The 22,464-nt window shown below is 30.5% G+C and overlaps 1 protein-coding gene across 2 annotated transcripts in view; it reads left to right on the top strand.

The window, feature by feature from the left end:
* Positions 1-22,464, top strand: part of LOC108911219 (LIM domain only protein 3-like) — a 104,228-nt gene that overhangs the window by 28,640 nt on the left and 53,124 nt on the right. The window contains exon 1 of one of the 2 annotated variants that reach the window (XM_018716093.1): positions 2,510-2,569. The exons of the other annotated variant lie outside the window; for it this stretch is intronic. Within the exon in view, the coding sequence (XP_018571609.1) occupies positions 2,510-2,569 (60 nt within the window). Of the gene's footprint in view, positions 1-2,509; positions 2,570-22,464 lie in introns of those variants that run through there. 2 annotated transcript variants of the gene reach the window in all.

Genomic DNA, 22,464 nt, shown 5'->3' with positions numbered 1-22,464 from the left:
TTTTCACAAACACTTTATCATTGCTGTTACAGCTAAGGCATTTTTAACTTGATATTTTTGTCATGTTATAGCTATTTTTGCTGTGGTCGGTATCGGACAACATTTGCATTGTAAAATTTAAATAAATGTTAGATCCGTTTTTTTAAATTGTAACAATGCGTCTTTCAATTTAAGAAAGACATTTTTCGCTCGAAAAAATGACAACATTTTACATTATAAAGAACCAACATTTCACGATCGGTATCGTCAACTAAAAATCCCTAAATCTTAGCGTTATCGATATTAATGATACGTTTACAACGAACAATGACAAACCGTTGCTTTTATGCTCGAGATAATGCGATCGCTATTGGTTGAATAAAATGTCGTAAAAAATTACACCAATACCAGCCGGCGAAATAGAACGTGTACTAAGATAATCACGACTTATTGTTTTACCAATATTCTATTTTATCAAAATCTAACTGCCAACACCAAAGAAACAAAATTACAATTGTAATCATTTATGAAGGTTGACATAAACATTTTTTTTATCTCCTTACGCAGATATAGGGTGTCATTTATCGAAAAAGTATAAAATATACAAACAAATGCTTTTACTCGATGGAGGAGGTTCAAACTAAGAAAAATGTATTCTTTGGTCAAAATTACACTAACTTTTTGTAACAAATTTACAATTTTTTATTCCTTTTGAAAAAGTCAAATTTCTCGTGAAACAACAACGGATATCAAATAGTCTTGAAGGATCGTTTTTGTTGACAACTGAAAGTGTGAAGGTATCTATAAAAATTTTAATTTTGAATTTTTCTATGGTGGCACAGTTTTTTTTATCAGACTATTGGTATTGATTACTCATGGTCCTTAGGCACTGATTGAACAGCTTTGACTAGATAAATGTAGCAGTTTATATTGCCACCAAGTCTGATCTGTCTTGAGAGAGTGTCGTTTAATTTTGAATCACCCTGTATAATGAGATATGTAGCTTTACAAAGAAGAAAACTGCAGATAATTTATGGGATATTAAAATCTACCGAATATTATCTTATTTGTCATAGATTGTATGACATCATTGTCATAGTTAATAACCGGATATTTTATTTTTAAATGTTTAGATAAAACGACACGTCCCTTCATGAATACAATAATGTGAATGTTGGTAGGTTTATCTCTATTAGTCTCTAGAGAGTGTCCAAAAGTCTGCAGTAAACAAATAGATTACATATACAATATGTTTGTTGCCAGGCTACAAGTTGTATACTCTTTGAGTAGTATTATTTGGCAAATGCTTTCATATCTTATATATGAAATATAACTTTGAAATTTTCGATTAGATTCTGGAGATCGAATTCAAAATCTAGATTATAGTCATTACCTCCTGTAGAAGCTTGATGTAAAAAACGGTACAGTGCAACACTGTTTAATTATCATGTTTATCATCCCAGTAAGAAACTTGTAATAAGATTTTTATTATTCTTTCAATTAGAATTTTATTTAACGAACGTTTACCTTTTGGTTAATGCGTATTTTACATAATTCTAGATATTTCACCAGCAAATGCTAAATTTGAAATTCGCTACCATACGTTAAATTTTACAGGTACCTACATAGGTATGTGAAATCTAATATGGTAACGTTGATTTATTAGTTTCGTAATTGTACTTCAACTGATGCTTTACGGGTTTCAAAATAATTAGCATAATTTATAACAGTTTTTCTTACTGCACCTTTAATTTTTACGGGGCGTATTTTTTCTGATAGAGATTCAACGTACCAAGATTGAGAAATGAACAAGCAATACACCTTAATTCAACTTCTTATCCATTTATTGCGTAATGTTGAGTCAGGTTTTAGTAACAAGGTACATAGTCGGTGAAACAATACAGTCCACTACTATTGGTCATTACTGGTAGTGCCAAGATAGCAGTATGCTAACATGAAATAATTGCCAATTTAAATGTAACGAAAGTCTAATTTTGAAGCTTCTAGTAAAAAATCATAATTCATTTACTTTAATATTATTTTGAACTAGTTTGATGAAATACAGTGACAGAAAAGTTATTTTTTTTAAGTAAACCAATATTTTTAGTTTATTGCAGAGCAATCATTTTCATCAAATTTCAAAATAAACAAAAGTATATATTTTAAGAATGACATAATTCCTTTAAGAAAATGGCCATTCGATACCTATTCTTTCCTTAAACTGACGACGAACCACAAAAATCAATAAAAGCGTTTAAAAACTCCTTAAGCGAGTTAACTATGTAGTAAAGGTGATGTATGCTCACGACTTAGGACTATAATTAATTTTAGTTGCATATTCAGTTAGCTAAATTACCTAATAAAAAAAACAAAATTCCTGTTGCATATCCATTACACGACCTTACCGGTTGAAAGTATACCTTTAATTGCATCATGTAAAGTTGTTTGTGTTACATTTAAGCCAGAAGTCGTGACACTTGTTTCTTTTATTGTAGACGGCGTTTCAAAAATAAATAACGAAAATCAGGAAATGACGTCGGGGGACCAAACTGAGTCCAACAGTTCTTCGCTACGGCGCTTCAGGCCATCGGTAAGCATTACAGAATGCGTTTCAGGTTAAAAGCCTCATTGGTCCATTTTAAGTGTCTTTTTTCTTACTATAAAATGAACTAGTAAATAAACATATGAAACCTCTGATTTAACTTTAATAAAAGAATATTGTAATATATCAGTTACACAGCTGGTGCATACCACATGTGCACGCTTTAGACTTGTCCTACGGAATAACAAAAATGTAAACAACTATTATTAATTAGATTTTGATAAATTTTTTCTCGGAAATGGTTGAATTTAGGTTTTTTGTTTATTTTAATGTATTCTATCGTCTATTAAAATTAAGGCAGTCAGACTTCTAACACCCAGTATTAGATAGAATCTAATCAACAAAAATAAATGAAAAAAATAAATTCTAACAAAAATAATTTTATAGAAATAAAATATCTAACTATTTTAAAAATTGAATTTCTTTTAGTTACGGATATTTATTACTTTTGTAAAATAACTACATAATATAGGTACTTTTAAAATACTCTTTCTACTTATATTTAATTCGGGAGTTCTTCCATACCAAAAAGAAAAAGAAAATTTAAATAAATAATATCTTACTTCAATATGTTGATAAAAATCTTGATTTTATAGACTTAATTTTGCAGAACAAGACAAATTGTTCGAGATTTCACTATTATATACACTGTAACATACAGCAAATTACCGTTTCGAAAATTTGTTCTATTTTCGTTTTCAAAATTTTTAACATCAAACTGATTGAAAGCTCGGTTTGTACGATACCATTCCAGTGGCTAAACAATTTTCGGGCTCTAGGTCATTAGTTTAGACGTTTCTAGAGAAATACCGCTCTCTTCTTCAGCAGAAACTTCGAAAATTTAACTGAAACTCAGTTTTCTTCGAGAGTCATATCGCTCTCTTCTTAATTTAACTGAAAGTCAGTTTTGACAGGTTTTTTTGTTTATGTAACTTCCATAAAGATATACGATGGTAAATATGCATCCAATTATTATCTGAATGTTGATAATAATTGTAATATGTATTATAGTACTCGTACATTGTATAATTAATAGTAATAAAAGAAATATTTTATCTCTTTAAAAATAAAAAAATAATAAAAGCCAAACTTTAAACTTGGTAATATGAAAGTCGACAGGCAGGTTCGGTGAACGTACTAAATGACAGTGGTATAGAAGGTAAAACTGTATTAGGATTTTTTCTATTTCATTGATTATTGTAATCTAGAAGATACAATATGTATAATAATAAAATAAAATGATTTTATGTACAGTATACATTAATCTGTTTCAAAAAACCGTATATTGCATACATTGAAAGTATGCAAAAAGGCAGAGTTCAGGTTATAACCTGCTCTTCCATATGTGGTGGTAATATAATGATGACGATGATAGTAAACTATAATTTGTCTTGTTTAAAATAGAAATATATTTGTCATAATAGTTTAATAATTTACGTACGCTTATCGGTAGTAGATTTATTAATTCCTAATTGGTTTTTGATACACTTTATGTGTAAAATATTTAGAAATATAAATACATGGAAAATATTTAGTTTTAAAATATTAAATATATGTTCTGAAGTGTAGCAACTTACTAAATTAGCATTGACCTAAAAGTGCTTAGAAAATCTATACTAATTATGTTATAACTATGGCTATTATTTTAATGGGCATAGCTTCACCTTTAATGTAATGACATTCTTGGTGTTAAGATTAAGATAGGGTCTGTTAACTTTAGAATTTAAACACAACCGAATAAGATGTAATCCACTATAGACCATTAGATCACATCACTGTCATTAATATTTCAACGCAACCACCTTCCTGCAGCTGTTGGTAATTTTGGCTGTTGTGTGCAAATGTGATAATTATTGACCTTTTTTAGTCCTGTGAGCCAGTGTTTGATGGTATCTGTTGTTTTTTACACCCCATGGACATTATAACATAATTATCCCATAGTTCTTGGAAACCATCACCCAAAAGACAGAGAAAAAAGTATTATATTTAGTTCAGTACCTAAATGTCAATTAATTATTTTTAAAATGTTACGTAATGATTGCATTTTTTTTTTTCTTCTAAGCCAAACTCGATGTATTTGTGCTTATTTTACCAGAGAAAGTTTGAACTTAAATTGATACATATATGTATGTATCATATGTCCGCAGAGCATCTGTGACGTCATTCCATTCAACTGGCATGTGAAGATTGTGAAAAATCATTACATGTTCGGAGAGTGTGTAGATGAGACTGTGCGCAAATTACGTGGAATTTTCAGTAGAAGGAACGCTTCGAATGAAATAACTGTGAAAAGATTAGATTTATAAGAAACTTACATTACATACATTTTTTATGTCTTAAATAATAAAAATATCTATCTATCTATCTTTACGGTTGATAGCCGCACGGTTTAAGGCGTCAGTACTTAAATCGATGTGTCGATCTGTCCGGGTTTCGAATCCCGCGGCCGGTAGACCGTAGATTAGCTATGCTTGTACGGAGGGTGCCACTCTGTGCAGGTATGGTAGGGTGGAAGAATGTTGGCTTGGGTCAATGTGAGGGATTGACACCGGTTGGCATTTGACCACCCCCCTAATTAATGAGGTTTTCCAGGTTTTCCTCATTCCTGCACTGAATGGTGGTTAGGGCCTACCAACATAAGTCGTTCCTGGGCGCAAATGCGGCCTGCGTAATAATAATATGCCGCCTCCTCTCCCGCACAAGTCTCCGACTTCTGGGCTAACTCTCGTAGTTAGAATGAGGAGTAGAAATATGATTATCTATCTTACTTGCTTACTTGCGTTAATTTTTATGAGTTTAACAGTTATTCTCGCCATTTGAGTATGAATACTTATAAAGAAATAATCTAAATAAGGCCATTATCTTTTTTATTAAATTTAGTATTTATTTATTTTTTTGGCCCTATATAATTATGTGCTTTGTCTTTCTTCAACTGATTGTAAAAGTACAAACATATGAGTCAAAACTCAAAAGTCAGCAATACAATTCCAGGTAGACTTTTAAAATAATTACTTCTTTATTGCTGCATAATTTTTTCGCCATATCACTAAACAACTGCTACCGTAATGGCGAAACAGTTAGTGTTTGTATTAAATATAATTATTTGCCGACTCGTTTCGTATTTCAAGTTCTGCGTTTAATTTATGATCATTAACCAGATATGTATAACATTGTTTTTCACTCTTCCTCAACGTAATTAATAAAAAAAGGGGATTAATTAAAATTTATTTAATAATGATAACGGCAATAACATTTTCATTTAATACGTTCTAATTAATTTGATTTTCTAATCACTTTTATCCGTACCAAACCATAATTGATAACGCTTGTAATAATGAGTTAACTCTGCTCTGACGCAATACACTAATCATTTCAGCTCATTAAATGTAACATTAATTGCTGCATAAGATACGGAGTTGTTAATTCTCAATGAGAACGACCTGTGGGTCGCACAATTATAATTCTTTTTTTTGTACTAATGTAGTAGGAAGTTATCGTTATTTACCATACCAACCAGTGGCGTCCAGGGGGAATCGGCACACTCACTTCTTTTTAGGATTAGCGACGTACTTCTTGCATCCGATGCACATTCATAAAAAGTGAAAGTACTTATACGTAAAAATAAGAGGAAGCCTCATTTCTCACTCTTTTAATGCAATCACATTTCAATTTTTAAATATTTATTTTTAGTTATTTTCATTTTTTTACACGCCTTTAGGGGAAGATTGGTACTAATGACCCTATTCACAGGTCAACTAGTCCAGACATTAGCTTTTTTCGAGAAAAAAATAAAAAAAAATAAAGTTTATCTGCGGGATATTGTTCGGAAACGTGTTATAAACAAAATATCAAAAAATCTACTCGATACTAGTTGGGAAACTTTATGTAAACAATGGTCAAAGTTATGGAAAAGTGGTTTTTTGACTCGCGTAAAAAAACTGTTATTCATAGTAAAACAAAGTTTATACAGAAAAGGTAGGTAGGTATTAAATAAACCTCTAAAATTAATAATAAGTCCGATTAAATTCTGATAATTTGTTTATGCGCGAGAGCTCAAAAATGATCGAAAATGGTCGTTTTTTTCGATTGCTAATAATTAATGCAATTTTCATCACAGACACTTGTAATTCAGAATTTTTGAAGCTCTTTGCACCCTTAATAAGTGGTAAAAATTTCAGCCCGAAAGCTTCATTGCTTTAGCGATGACAGAATTTGTTATCTAAAAAGTTGTAGATACCTAATAAAAAATAATACTTACGAATTTATGAAATGTTTTATTATTTCTAATTAGTATTGCTAATAGTAGTAGAAAAAGTGTTTGATATTTTGTGCTGTATTGACTTTTGTACTGTTATCACTTCCTTCAATAGATATTTTGAAAGCGTTCAGAGCCGTACTCAGGAAACATTTTAAATGATAGCTAAAATAAGCTAAAAACCTTTTTAGCGATTACAATAGTAATATCATCTAATTCAGAATTAAAAATGACTTTAGATTTTGTCATAAAAATAGCAGCGACGTATTGAAAAAAAAAAATGAACCTGATGATGGCCCCTCGAAGACGAAACGTCGGATTGCAAAAATGTTGACGCCATTAGATAGAGCGAAAAAAGTGGCAATGTAAATATGCAGTTTATTTTAAAATTCGTTAAAAATAAATAAAGGAACCATCAAATTTTAATCATGTCAGTAGAAAATATGAAAAACAATTGTTATTAAAAAAATAAATATCGCCTGATACAAATAAAAAAAAAAATATCCGCTTTGCCAGTATTACTGATTAATCAGTAACGCTAAAATTATAACAGTGAAGTAATATATTGTTTATGTTCGTTTTGTTGATAAGCTAAATCGTTTTCTAGTTATGTTAATATATTTTTTATTAGTTTAAAAAGAGGAAAAACTTCCATTTATTATGGGAAATAACGAGCGCTGTTGTTTTGGATTGTTAAGCTTTTAGAACAAAATAATTATACTATAAATAAAAATACACGTACTTGTAATTAACATAATTTTGTTCATAATTTCCTAGCTGTACTTTGGTACAGTAAGCCTATTGTTGTGATTTAAAAGGGAATTATTTCAACTGTTTCGTTTGTTATTCATTATCATTATAGTACTGAAATGTGTAAAATAACATATGAATAGATAATAATTGATAAATAATAATAATAAATAAATCAAAAAACACCATATGAATCAATGACTAACAAAATATGAAATTGTAATTTCTTAAGGTTTTCACTTCTATTTTATTAAATAACGAAAACGGATACTCTTCATTTAATTTTTTATACAGGGTGTTAATGAACTTATGTCAAATATTTTTGCCACATGTCTGTTAGGTCAAAATTAGGTAAATACACGGATTTGTGTTGAGTAAAATGTTATTTAAAACCTGACTTACCTCTACATCGCAATGAGCCACCTTTTGAGAACTGCTGATTTTCATAGAAGATGTTCGATGTACCCACCATTTACTTGCACACAAGCTTCAGCGCGATGTATTCAATTCGCTCGTACGCGTTGCAACATTGCCACGTCCTCTCGAATCGTATTCCAAGCTTCGGCAATACGATGTCGCAGTTGGTCGATGTCACGAACTTCCGTGGAATACACAACACAGTTTTTGCTCCTTTTTCACCCCTTTAAAATTTTGGCATAGGTTCATTAACACCCTGTATAAATAATCAAATTGTTTGAAAAATTATCAGCATTATTTACCTATTTTAAAAATTACTTTCCTTACAAACGCGAAAAGGTAAGGGGTAGAATAAAAAGCGAAAATTGTTCGCACAAAAATTAAAGAGAAGATAAATTAATTAATAAATAAAAATGTACTAGGGACATGTTATTCTTTTAAATATGTGAATTTAAAAATTAATTGATCTTTGTAGAAATTGATAAAGGTGCATTTTGAAGTTTGTCCTAATGTTGTGATAAGATTTCTAATAAAGAAATTCTAGTACAATTTTAGGAAAATTGGATAATCATTAACACCTTGTGTATTTTTCTCAATATTATGTTACTCGTTTGACGAGTACGGTAAATACTTATTTTACAATTAAATTCATTGAGTTGAAAATAATACGAAATCAGCTTTGTCTTTTTTTGTTGATTCTACGATTTATTGTCATCGACTGGAAAACGTAGGTATCCTGGTGATAATTCAGTGACATTATCTGCCTTAGTGGGTGGCTCATTGGCCGTAGTCGACATCTGCCAACTTGTGTATCCTTTTCTTGTCACCGAACGTTCCCAAGATAATCTTCTTAATTTGCTAAATTACTTTTACAGCTGTTTAAATAATATGCTACTAGGATACGCCCCCCAGAATAACACTGAAGCTTAAACACACATACACATCTTCTGGATATTTACGATTTATGATATTTTCATGGCGAAGACAAATATTTATGTGGGAGTTCCAGTAAAGCCGTAAAATATGGCCTGCACGCTCTATTAATTTGTGTCATATTTGTAGGTACTAAAAACGGCCCAAAAGTAAATTTACGTTGCACCTCTGCTCCTTAGGATCTATTTCTATATGCAGTCGAATTTAACCGGATATATAAGTATTATTTTAATGAAGCCCGCTAGGATTTACGTCAAGGGAATGCCAGACATGTCTGTTTTCTATGCGCTCGCGTTATTCCTCAACTTCTACTGGTAAAAATCGCATGGGTTCTAAACTGGCGACCTTGCAGGCCATGATATCGGCCCATTCTGGTTATCTGCCTGTTGAAAAATTCATTATTTAGATTATCCACACCTACAGACAAGGCATTGCCATAATGAAGAAAAGTATGTTATTATGGTTTTAAAGAATTATATTACGTTTAGTTTGTGGGGCATATTATTAATTACGCACATATTACCTTTTACAATAAATAAAACATATTGGTTTTTCTAAGAGATTCTGCTCTCTTCAACTACAACAAATATTGGTAATATTTTAACAAATTCATTGACTAATGACAAAATAAATTTTACTTGCTTTGCTTATAATTTTGAGACTTTATTTCCGGTCAAGCGTAAATAATAATCTTTAGAAAATGTTATTTCCACATATCCGTTGCGTAAGATGCTAGTTATAAATACCGTTTTCTGTTCTGTATTGTTTTCTTTGTTTTCCGCTTTTCCGCAGAGAAATCCACAGAATACAATGATCATATTTATGCAGTTGCAAGACATTCTCGACGGATTCAGGGCTAGCTAGTGGATCATACATCACATTTTATCTATTAGGGTATTTAAGGATTTGTAAATCAGCTGTTATTTTGTAGAATTACCTCTGTTTCATATGGTACTAAAATCACAGCATATTATTTACCTTAAAATAAAATTAGGTACGTTCTTACATTAGTTAAATTTAACTCTTCCCAAAGCTCTGGTTTTGTCTGTATAAAATGCCTTAAAATCTGTATGTATCCCTTTGTTTTTGTCTGAAAATCTCGAGGTATGTATATAATTGGGCATCAAAACTAAACTGTCACCCGGTAGGTACTCTTCAAACTTCTGTCTAAGCAATCAGTGATATTATTAGATATAACATTAAGGTGATCATATAAATATTTATAGCAAATTTCCCATATAATCGTATTTTAATCAAATATTCATTTTCATATCAAAAATAAATTTTCCAATGCTTGCAAGCTACTAATATGAATCAATCATAGTTGACATTGATTTACAGAAATAACGATCAAATACGGGGCTGTCATTGGAAATATAATAGCTATTTCTTTTCTATATAATTATGTTCTTAAATAAGTGATATTCATGGGTGAGGCATCGCATTGCACTTCTTTTTGTATTTATGAACTTCCATGTATTTTATTTTGCTCAATATTCAAATAAATCGTCATGTATTTGAGTAATTTTCGTATGCGAGCATCTAGCGTTGAACCAAGTAAGAACTTATAATTAATTATTACGTACAATTTTCAATATGCGTCTAACACATCTGCTCGCGATTATTAATTTGCCCAAACCCCTATTTGGTTAGTTTAGAAGAATAATATACGAAAGACGTTCCAGCAGATCACTTTTAGAGTGGTATTAGACCATATAATAACTAATATTTTAATTGAAAGAATATGCTCAGTTTGAAGTGAACAACTATCCTGTATCACTACGAGTGGGTATTATTAAATGCTGAAATGAATTAATTTATCGGGGGGTATCAAGTGCATCCGTTGTGTCAACTAATTTTTTTATCTAACGTTAATGACTCATCAACCAAGATTGTATATTAATTAATACAAGCACACATGTTAAATAAAAACATATTGTTTGATGTGTGTTGTACAAATCTCATTAAGCTATAAACATAAAATTATATATTAGCTGATTGTAAAATGAAGCCTACCCGGGAGTGTAGCAACGCTAATGTTTTATCTCGATAAGGTTTTCCCAATAATTAAATATTTGTGCAAACAGTAACGCCTAATGTATTTTCAATTAACGTAATTATTAAATATTTTTTGTCGTTAATTAAAACGGGACCTTTTATCTTTATTATTGTGTTTACATTTCCTTTGTCCAATTTCCATTTCATTAAATTAACAATAAAACTTGACGTTAACGCTTCCAGCTTGGTACGCATATTTACAGTGTTAGCTGAAAATGACGCATTTTTCTTTTTGTTTCAGGTAAGACTTCCCCTACACTCGCATTTAGCCAAGCCATCCTTGTATAATAGTAAGTACATTAGATAGTTCCATCTTCTTTTATAAAAAATGCTCAGTAAAAGGAGTTATAACTTTTCAATCTATAGAGATTGCACATGCCAAACCACGCGATAGAATTTTTCAAAGCAATAAAAAAGTTCCTACGAACATGGGTCGAGAAATGTTTATTTGTGATGTTTTAATATTTCGGGAAACAGCTACCTACTATGCAAGCTGATAGCTGAGATTTTCGGTGAAACGATACACTATACCGATTTTCAACACCCTTGGAAATTTTCTTAGTACAAAATTACTTAATAATATTTAAAATTTAAATCTTATTAGAGAAAAAGTCAACTCTTAGTTGGTTTTACATACTCAGAATAGAGTCAAAAGTCACTCACTTGATAGCAGAAACTCGGATTTTAGTAAAATTCACTCACTTCTGTTGCAATAGTTTCAATAATTGATGCATTATTGAGTAAAATTGAGTGAATTTGAGTGAAATTTTTCTACCGAGTATTTTTAATTAAGTCATTACAAATTTTGGCTTTAATTCATTATTTCTACACGACGCAGTGGTGTAACATTTATTTTTTATGGACGGATATCGAGAATGAAGTTTGTTTAGTTAGTACTCTCCATATCAAATTAGAAATAATTTCTTGTGATGGGATTAAGCTGTAAAATTTAAAAACAGAAACGTACGGACATGAACCATTAGAAAAATGGAAAACATAAAACAATAAGCGAGTTAATAAGCGAATATGAAAGCAGGGCGGTTTTTTAATTTAAGATATAGATTCATAACTTTGGAGTGGTAATCGAATAAAGTGTAATAATTTGGTCGTTATAAGTGTCGATTCTTATAAAGAATCGAAGTTAACAAAGTGGCCAGGCCTTTTAACTAAATTGGAAATATCCGTATAAGTTACAAGAGCGTCGATGAAGCACTCTCCTTAGACAACACAAAACAGGCACAGGACCTCTCAAATAAATTACTTTTATCGAAATTTACCGCTGTATGGAGGAGGCTCTTATAATATTGTGTTTTTATTACATCAATTTTATAATATACCAATTTAATCAAGGAGGCAATTTCGGTTATTGTATGTTTATTGCATATTTAAATGAAGTTGAACTAAACCGTACAGGATGATTTCAATCCCAAAGGGATTCCTAAGATTTCAGTATTTATTTATTTATGAACATATGCCTTATGGTATGGATGGTGCACATCGAACATTCGGAAGTATTTCTTCAACACCTTGTCTACGGTGAATGGAGACAAAGTGTTGTTCAAAGAGCTCGCTATACTGGTCGTTGCAACATCGACCATTGGTTGTGTCCCACCTATCCCTGCTTCTCAGCAGGCGTCGTTTAGTTATCTTGTAAAAAATCCACCTCAGACGCCCGAAAAAGGTTTCTCTGCTTTGTTGATATTAAATATATGCCATTGATAAGTAATACACTAGGCACAGGATATTTAAAAAATCCTAAAATTTTGGGTGATTTTCAAAGAGCTGTAACTTGGAGGGAAATGGTCGTAAAGAGAATCATAAAAAAGGGAATGGAAGCTTCAAGTGTCTAGTTTTCAGATCTGCAGTTTAAATTTTTTTAGCGTCAACAGTTTTTGAGTAATCATAAGAAAATCAACGGAAAAAAATGTGTAAATGTTTGCTTTTTTGTAAAAAGGCCTATGGACTTCAAAAGCGACAAATAATCGTACAAGGCTCCGGAACCGCTCAAATTGAAGAGAATTAAATTATCCAAAAAAAGCTGTATGATGAAATTACCAAAAAATTTTTTTTAAATCCGTAGGCCTTTTTAAAAAACGGAAAAACTTACAATTTTTTTTTCCGTTGATTTTCTTATGATTACTCAAAAACTGTTGACGCTAAAAAATTTTAAACTGCAGATCTGAAAACTAGACACTTGAAGTTTCAATATCCTTTATTTTTATTCTCTCTACGACCCTCCAAGTTACAGCTCTTTGAAAATCACCCAAAATTTTGTGATTTTTTTGATATCCCTTAATTTCTGTGCCTATTGTATAAAAAATCTGAAAGTAATTCGTGGCATTTTGGGACTTTTTTCGAATGTGCTTGAAATATTGCCAATTTACTTGAAAATAGCTGCTTTTTCGAAAATGGCTTTGTTCATTTCGGAGCTATTATTACAAAAATATAACAACAGCGGACATGACACGAATTTATTTGTTTTATGATATATTTCTGTGATTTGTACCACTTTGCGTAGGAAAAGAAAAACAAACTTCTGTCTAATATTTCTTTTTTAAGACGTGCTAAGTGAAGGAAATCTCTTATAATCTCAATAATTTTAGGATTTAATAAACCCAAGTAATATAGGAATATTTTCAAAAAAACTCCGTCCCAGGATCTCTATACCCGTCTATAAACATCCTGTGCACAATGATAATGAATTACAATCGAGTTTATTTAAGACCAGTGAAAGATTTTTACCTAGACGCTGTGTTTAATTCAGACGGTATAAACACTAAAAATGTTTGGGTAATAAATCTGTCAGTGGAAGGTGTTTGGTTTCTATATGTCTTAAAATCACTTTGAGAACGTTTGTGGCATCTGACATAATCATTAGTGGATTCTGTTTGGGGTATACATACGCTAACGTTTCTTCTTGGTGACTGATCCACGTTATCTAAATATATTCTGGCGTAAATTATGAGGCGATTTATCGCTCACAAATTATTTATTCCAAACCAATGAATACCAGTTTCTGTCGTTCACAAATCAGTGGAGTTTTGGCAGATTCTTATTTATTTTTATATGCAAACAAAATTGCTTGTTTTGAAAGTTATGTTGTTTAATTTAAGGTAGTTTTAGCTTTCAACTTTTCTAAAAGTTTGCAGTACAAAACAAAAAATCGCAGGCAGACTTTTTGGAAGTATGTTTTGAAATAGTCGTAGCCAGTCATTCCAAAATAAAATTCAGATACTGAAATGCATAAAAATTATATAAACAAATTCAGAAAAGCTTTATGTGCAGTTATTGTTAAGTGAATTCAATGCTTACAGTTTAGTAACACTAAAGTATTTTTATTTCCATTTTGTTGTAGTCGTAGAGATAAATGGAAACTTGAAACAAACACCGCATTTTTTCTGTTAATTTTCCCTTATTTTATTGTCCGAAGGTATTTAATTGTGATATGTCTTAAATAGTTTTTCTTTGGGTATTTTACCACACATAAATTTAAAAAAGTATATCAATCTAAACTGATGCTTGTGGCTTGGGATTTATTTAAAGTGATAAAACATCCAAAATGAGAAAAACTATTTAATGTACTTATTTAATAAAAATGTACCAAATTTTTAATAGATACAATAAATGTTATGTTTTACTTCCTTTTCTTTGTCCGGTTGTTTATCCTGTTAGGATTTCTATCGTTTTTTCCCGCCTTTCTATTGTTTCCGATACGTTTTTTAACTGCATAATATGTTGTTAATAAATCAGGTAACAATGAGTGATGTTGAAATTTTAAATTGAAATTGAAAAAGAATTAGAGTTTGAATAGCTTATAATTAATAAAGTGTTTTGTGGTTGTTATATAATTAACTTATTTCTGGAAAGTAAAAACTTGACAGCCAGTAGAAAATAGAATGTACTTAAAAAATAATTTATAGGCATACCACGCAAAATGTATGATAAAAAAATATTTTCGTATGTATTAATTAACGTTCCATTGCTATGCTGTTAAAAAATTTGCTTATTTAAACTTGGAGTTAGCTATGTAATTTTTTTTTCGTAGATTTATTAAGGAAAAATAGATACTACACTATATTTATTTTTATCGATAGTAATGATATTAGAATTTGTATTTGTTCAGAAATCGGCGTATTTTAATTGCTTTAAAATCTAAAATAAAAGACCGTTTAGTAAAATTAATTAAATGATGAGCAATTACGTCTATAATTCGTTCAAGACATCAAAAAAATCATTGGAAGTTTTTTAATTTGGTAAATTTTTACATCTAATACATTTTTAACTTTTTTTACATTTTAAAAATGTATCTTAATTTATAAAATGTTTACTTATTAAATTATATTTTTAAAAAGCTCTCCCTTTTGCTGAATGAAAACTTGTGCTCGTATGTCGATAACTGAAGTAGACAATTCTTATTTGAAGCTTGTTTCTTCTTAACTGTTGGTCAGTCTGCTGAATATGCTTCAATAATTCCTCTCAACTATTTGAAACTAGTGAGCATACTAAATTTCTCATTTACTCCCAGAAATAAAAAAATCTAGAGAATTATGGTCGGGTGATCAAGGTGGCCATGCCACGGAATCAACAGAATTTGCTATTCTAATTTTATGAAATAATTAAAACTATAGTTTTTGCGTTTTGCGTTGCATTTTCAAGACTTTTACAAAAAAATAGAAGAAAACGTGCAAAATACACACCAAATTATTTTACCAATTCCAGAATTTCATACGTCTGTAATTTTAGAACAAATGTATGTGATTCACAAATGGTGACCAAAAATGCAACCTCGTATTCTTTTGGTGATTTTTAAGGGGTCATTCCTATAAAGTTTTTATCTAGGACACTTCGTTAAAAAGATACAGATAATTTAAATTCTAGTAAATGAAATAATTTGAAATTGGGCACATGTATTTAAGTAAACATGTTCCAAAATCTGAAAACTTTTCTTAAAATTTATATACTCCAGTGGCGGAGATATAGGGTATCGATGGCGTATTTTTCTAAATAAAATAGTTCGCCACTGCTTTACGGTAACAACCATGATATTTTCGGATTCGTCTTTCAATTTTCTACAAATTACTGCTCTCTTATATTTTTCGAAAAAAGCCTGAATTTATACCCTGTATCTCCTCCACTGGAGCTTATACATTTTAGGAGCAGCCCTCAAATTATGGACAATGTTTACATAAATACATGTGCCCAATTTCAAATTATTTTACTTACTAGTTTTTAAATTATTTACAAAAATTAAAAATGTTTTTTAAAGTTTAACACCGTGTACCTTCTTAACGAAGCGTCCTAGATAAAAACTTTATAGGAGAGAATCCCCTTAAAAATCACCGAAGAATACGAGGTTTAATTTTTGGTCACCATTTGTGAATGACCCTGTATATCAACCTTCAACTTTTATGTTTTTTTAATCTTTAGAATTAACTATACTTTATTTCCAAAATTTGAACAAAACAGTACTGGACAACTTGTGTATTTACGCAAAAATATCTTGATACCAAATAATTTTAAGTGTGCCATGGATAATAAAAATATGCAAGGTATATTGAACTGTATCATAAAACAACTGTATTACAATAGTATATTATGTTACTAGGAGTAGAAGGCGATCATTATGTGTTGAGCCCAAAAGTTTGCTCGCCGAGGCGTTAGCGTTAGCCAAAATTAGTAATTAGCGAAATTACTAATTTTGAAAATTTATAGCGGATAACGCGATGTTCAATCTCAGCACAAAATAAAATCAGTAGGTAGGTAATACTATTTATTTTATACATTTTATACATTTTATTGATTAATTAAACATGACAGTTTTAACCACTTTATTCATGAATAAAAAACAAATGTAACAATTATTTTTCTTTAATTTGAATTAAACGAATAAACATCTAAATTACCTACATGTCTATCATCAAACTTTATTTATTAACATGAATATTAAATGTGCAATTTTGTATGGTACAGTTGTTGATATTTAAAGCGCTGCTGGCTGTCTTTTTTTCAAAGTTTACAGTTCTGTCGTTGAATACGTTACTTGTAATAAGGTTCTCAGTTTCAGTGTTAACAATTGTACCATTATTAACAGAAAAGTCTTCGATTAAATTATTTTCAGGATCAATATTTACAGTTTCGCTTGATGTACTTGGTTCATTATACTCTAATGGGTTTAATATTTTCATCGCTATCTGTTTCTTATTGTTTACAGAATCTTCAATGTATCCTTCAGCGACGCTGGTAGATTTCCATCCACCATGTCGCTTTAGGGTTGTAATGTCTCCACCATTATCAACTAAGATAGTTGCCGAGGTTCTTCTAAGGCAATGCCCCGTATATTCATGTGGATTTGGCAACCTTAAAAATGATGCAACATCTTTTGGCACTTTTGAAATTTTATGTATGCCCATTACAACACGATGACAATGGCCATTTTGATATTTAATAAAAAATCTATCAAAAGTTATGTCTTTTGGCCGAAGAGTAGCATATTTTCTGTATAAATTTAAATAAAACTCTCCAATTATGGTAAATGAACGATGTTTTTTAGTTTTTGTATTGGGAATATTTACTAATATTATATTTCCCAAATCTTTTACATCATTAACTTTTACTTGAATGAGTTCATCGCATCTACAAGCTCCTGTGACTCCAAATATTAGTGCAACCTAAAAAATATAGAATTATTAATTTTGTAACAATAAAAAAAGTTGGAAAATGCAAGGAAATTCTAAAACATGACGTAATTTTAAGACATCTATATTTATGAGTTTTTACAACATTCTTCCAATGAGCTATCTTTATTTCCGAAAATTGTTTATTATTCTCGTAATGGATACTATAAAATAACTTGAAGTTTACAAATTATAACAAAATTTTGTATTACAAATATAAAAAGGTTAAATATATATCTACCTATAATTTAAAAAGTACATACCTTGGTTGCTAAATATTTATCATCAGGTGCTTTATTCAGGAATTCGTCAAATTCTTTTTTAGACAAAACTTTCGACTTTTTTGGTTTATAATTTTCACCTTGTCGTTTCAAAAATGTAATTAATTTTGAATATTTCTCAATATTTACATTGTGTTCTATGTTTAATTTAGATTTTACCATTGAATATTGCGCCCATAAAGTTGAACTTTTCAGTGTTCTGGATAATCTTGTAAAATATGCTATCATCACATTTTCTGAATAAATATGTGCATTATTTTCTTTTGCCCAATTTATGAATTTATCATAAGCATTTTCATAAATTTTTCTCGACTTTGTTGGTATAAGTGTTGCCACTGATGTATTTGCAATTTCCAGTAATTCTGGTGGTGTGCACTGCATTTCTTCAGACATTTTAAAAACGACCCGACGCGACATCAAATTTCAACTGACACTTAATGAAACGTCAAAGCTTCTTGAATCTTTAATTCGTTGCTAGGATACTTACCTACACATTGTTACATTTTTTTACTAGTTAAAAAATGAAAAATATTTGTACTAGTTAAACAATAGGCTGCTTCTAAAGGAGGTGTTGCACTATATAATATAAGTATTATTATACGCTTGAAGAAAAACAAATATTTTATACTCTGGAAAAGAAATATAAATACGATTCATTAATCATTATAAAAAACTGATATTGACTGAGTACAGAAAGTAAAAGTGTCAATTTTGAATTTAACTGGGGAATTTATTAGTACCAGAAGGAGATATTTCTCGATCGCGAAAATTCCGTAGGAGCGGTGCGTGTAAGTATTTATAACGCTAAATAATAAATGTCACATCTCGGCATCCCGTAAATGGTTGCTTACATTTTATCCAGGGCTGGAGGTGGGTCTCGGCGAATCCGTAGCGAAGGCTCAGATGTTTGTAATTATTTTCCAAAGCACTTTGGCTGTTAATTGCATTTGCATCTTGACAGCTTCTTGTTGCTGGCATGTCACCACGGGTTAAGGTAAGAAAGCTGCTGGCATGAATTATTCAGAGTTGCTTATATACTCGCCGACACACTTAATTGGATATACGCCATCGTGATTTCGGATATAGATTATTTAACGTCTTAGGTCGATAGTCATTAAGAGTGCTCATCGGCGACGTGTTTTCAAATTTCAGTTTCGTTTAATATTCAAAGAGATAGATTAAGATATCGGTAGGAAGTGCGTGGGCGCAAATTGTCCTCATCTGAATTACAGATAGACTACAGGGTCACGCTCAGTAAATATCACTGGCGGATTTTTGCCACACCGCACCGTAGAACGAAATATAAACCGTGAATTATAAACGACGCTTTGGAAAACGTGATCTAGTTGAAGGTGCGCAATTCTTGTCTCACACTAACGAAGCAGTGGCGTAACTGACAGGAACAAGAATCATTAAATTATATAAATTATACAGGGTGATTCGCAACTTATCCAAAAGGATTTAGGAACAGATGCGTCATGAAAAATGTAGTTAATATCGTAAAAAAATGTGTTAAATCCTTTCCGAGAAAAAAATTATTGAAGTTGTAGTTTCAGCCCTTACATCGCTGGGCTATTGTAGTCTCTAGCGTCATTAGCGTTGTGCGCTGTACGCAATGCTCCTGATTTCAAATACTGAAATCCGATTTTAGTATTAACGTGATAGTGTTTACATTAGTTTTTTAAGTGTCAAAAATGGCTTACGTGTATAGCAACTCGGAGTAAAGCATTTGTGTTATGGTGAAGCAAGACAACATTTGTGATAGTTTATAGAATCTGTCTAAGACGGCCCCAAATGTGTTTACACGTGGAATTATCGAATGGTTGGATGAAAAAATAACTGTCTCTATTTAATTTAAGTTGAATTTTATTTTTAAGTTAAAAAGACGAGAAGACCCTACGGTGGACAAAATTTTGAACCGTTGTTGTAACATATCAGATATATCAAATTATTTTATCAATTAGAACCACAAATTAATTTTATTAATTAATAATAACAAAAGCAGTTGAATTTGCTGATGTAAAATAGCTATTATACAATTTTATTTTATTTCTTTCCTTGGAAAATAAATTCTTTACACTTTGCCGCCCTGCCTGTTGCCGACTGCATGATTTACCTTCCGCGACGTCCGATTTTACAGTGGACCAGTGTCCAGTGCCGTGCGAAAGTATATTTTTAAATCATTTTCGAACTGCTCTTTTTGATTTTTTGTACATTCCCCCTGCATATTCAAAAATTTTTTTTGGATAAGTTCTGAATCACCCTGTACATGTAAATGCGTTTTTTAAATATTTAGAAATCAAAATATATGTTTGTTGTAGAATTTTATCTCAGAACTTTTCTGCAACCGAAAACAATCTTTCCCAGGAAATTCTTAAAAAAATATTAATTTCGCAAATGTTTTTGAATAGTTTGAGTGTTTTTGGGTAAAAGAATTCGGTGTATGCATACTGAAGCGAGTTCTTTAAAAATGTTCTCATTTTGTGGTCAAAGTTTGTCAGAGGGTGTCAATTGGAGCAAAATAGGATAATTTTGTGGTCTGCAAAATATGCCCTTTTCGCAAACTTTTGAATAAAACGTTGTTAACATACTGTTAAAGTGATATCTTAATTTAACAGAGAAAAACAATTGAACTAAATTATTTTTACTCAAAGCAAATTTGTAATGAGTGAACTTTTTTAATTAAGGTTTTGCAGAATATATTTATAATAAGTACATATTTATTATAACTGCAAACAAGTCAAATGATGTTAATTCATTTTCTATGATTCGAGGTTTATTTTACTGTCATGGAAAAAAAATCATGAATTTCTAGTGCTGTAAGTACTTTCATAGAGTTTGTTGGATCACTTCTTATTTTTCTAAACTGGATATTTAGTAACATATCCAGATAACCAGAGAAAAAGTAAACTGAAACTATTAACAAAACGGCTTACTAAATAAATTTATTATTAAATTGAGATTTAGAATTGTTTTTAAAATGTCAGTCTATTTTATACTACCTAATTCTGTTGGATTGAATCGCTATAACGCTGCGACACGGTATTATATTCATTAAATTAATTACATGCTGTTCATATCAAAATTAGCTGAATTAGAGTTAAAATTATAGACAATTAACATTATTAGACTCTAATGGACATATAATGGATACTAACCAATAAATAATATGAAATATCATCAAAGCCCTATATTAAATTCTTACTAATGATGATTAATGACCATTTATTTGTGTAACTAAGTTCGAAGTTCAATGTAATTGCCTGTATGGATTGATTCCATTTGTTGATCGTAGGTAATAATGGACGAAATTAGGGATAGGTATACTGATAACAGGAGCAACTGTTTTGTTTTTCTATCAGCCCAAATATGCATTTGGAAATATAGTTTGGAATGAAGTAATTACTAAAAAAAAACAATTGTACAATTAAAAAGTTCAAAATCGAATGTTTTTTCTGTCAGGTTAAAAATGCCATATAGCGATATAAATGTATAACTAAAGTTTTTTATCCAGCAGAAAAACTTTTTCCTAAGATATATCTATCACCCTGTACATCTGGTTATCATAATTACACATACCTAAAGGGGAATATTATAACTTGAAACAAAGATTAAGAAACCACAATTTTCTCGTATGAGTATAGAACGCCCTAAGCCAAGAAAACGTGTGTATTGTCACTGGCTACACTTTTTGCTGCTTGGTTACTAATTACCTTAATGGAATAGTGTAAATAATACTTGTCTTAACTTGCTGCATTCACACTTGCCTTTTAATGGCAAACATCTGTTGTGGCGGAACCACCAACAGCGAGCCACTTGTGGTCTCGACAGTGTCAGCTTTGGAGTATAATTTGTTCCATTATTGTACGTTGTTAACTGAGGCAAACATTGTGATGGATTTTAGACCAATGGTTTTGTTGATTTTGGTTTAGGGGTCATTAACCATAACTACTTATAATGTTCTGTAGAGATTAATTTTTGGATGGCTGCAAAAATTCCTTTTTAGTCTAGGCATTATTCGAGTATGAATTTAAGATCTAAGTACTATAGGTAACTATTTTTATACTGCTAAAATTTGGAAGACCATAAGGTCCTTTACCAAATAAGGTCACGTCTTTAATAACGCCATTACCAATTAGATCAAAATCGTGATAAGAATGCAGATAATGAAATAGACGTACATCGAAGACGTGTCTGTACTTATATTTGTGGTTTTGTTTTTGATGTGATGATAACTATTTGATTAGCGATTCTAGGAAATAAACCAATTTCAGTAAATAAAATTAATTTAAACCCATTGGTAATATAATTACAAGTATAACATATAAAAGACACTGTTTTGAATACAAATTTGCAGTATCCATGTCTAGTGTACTTTATTATTTTTGCTCTTGTCATTTTTTTTGTATAACAGCAGTTTATTTCGAGTAATCCTTCATATTAACATTTTCATTTATATTCTGTGTATATTTTAATTGGAATTGTGAGTGACAGACTAAAGCTTTGTCGACTTCA

This window comes from Anoplophora glabripennis, unplaced genomic scaffold (genome assembly GCF_000390285.2).
Source record: "Anoplophora glabripennis isolate ALB-LARVAE unplaced genomic scaffold, Agla_2.0 scaffold270, whole genome shotgun sequence".
Lineage (NCBI taxonomy): Eukaryota > Metazoa > Arthropoda > Insecta > Coleoptera > Cerambycidae > Anoplophora > Anoplophora glabripennis.
This window is presented reverse-complemented; position numbering and strand designations above follow the sequence as displayed.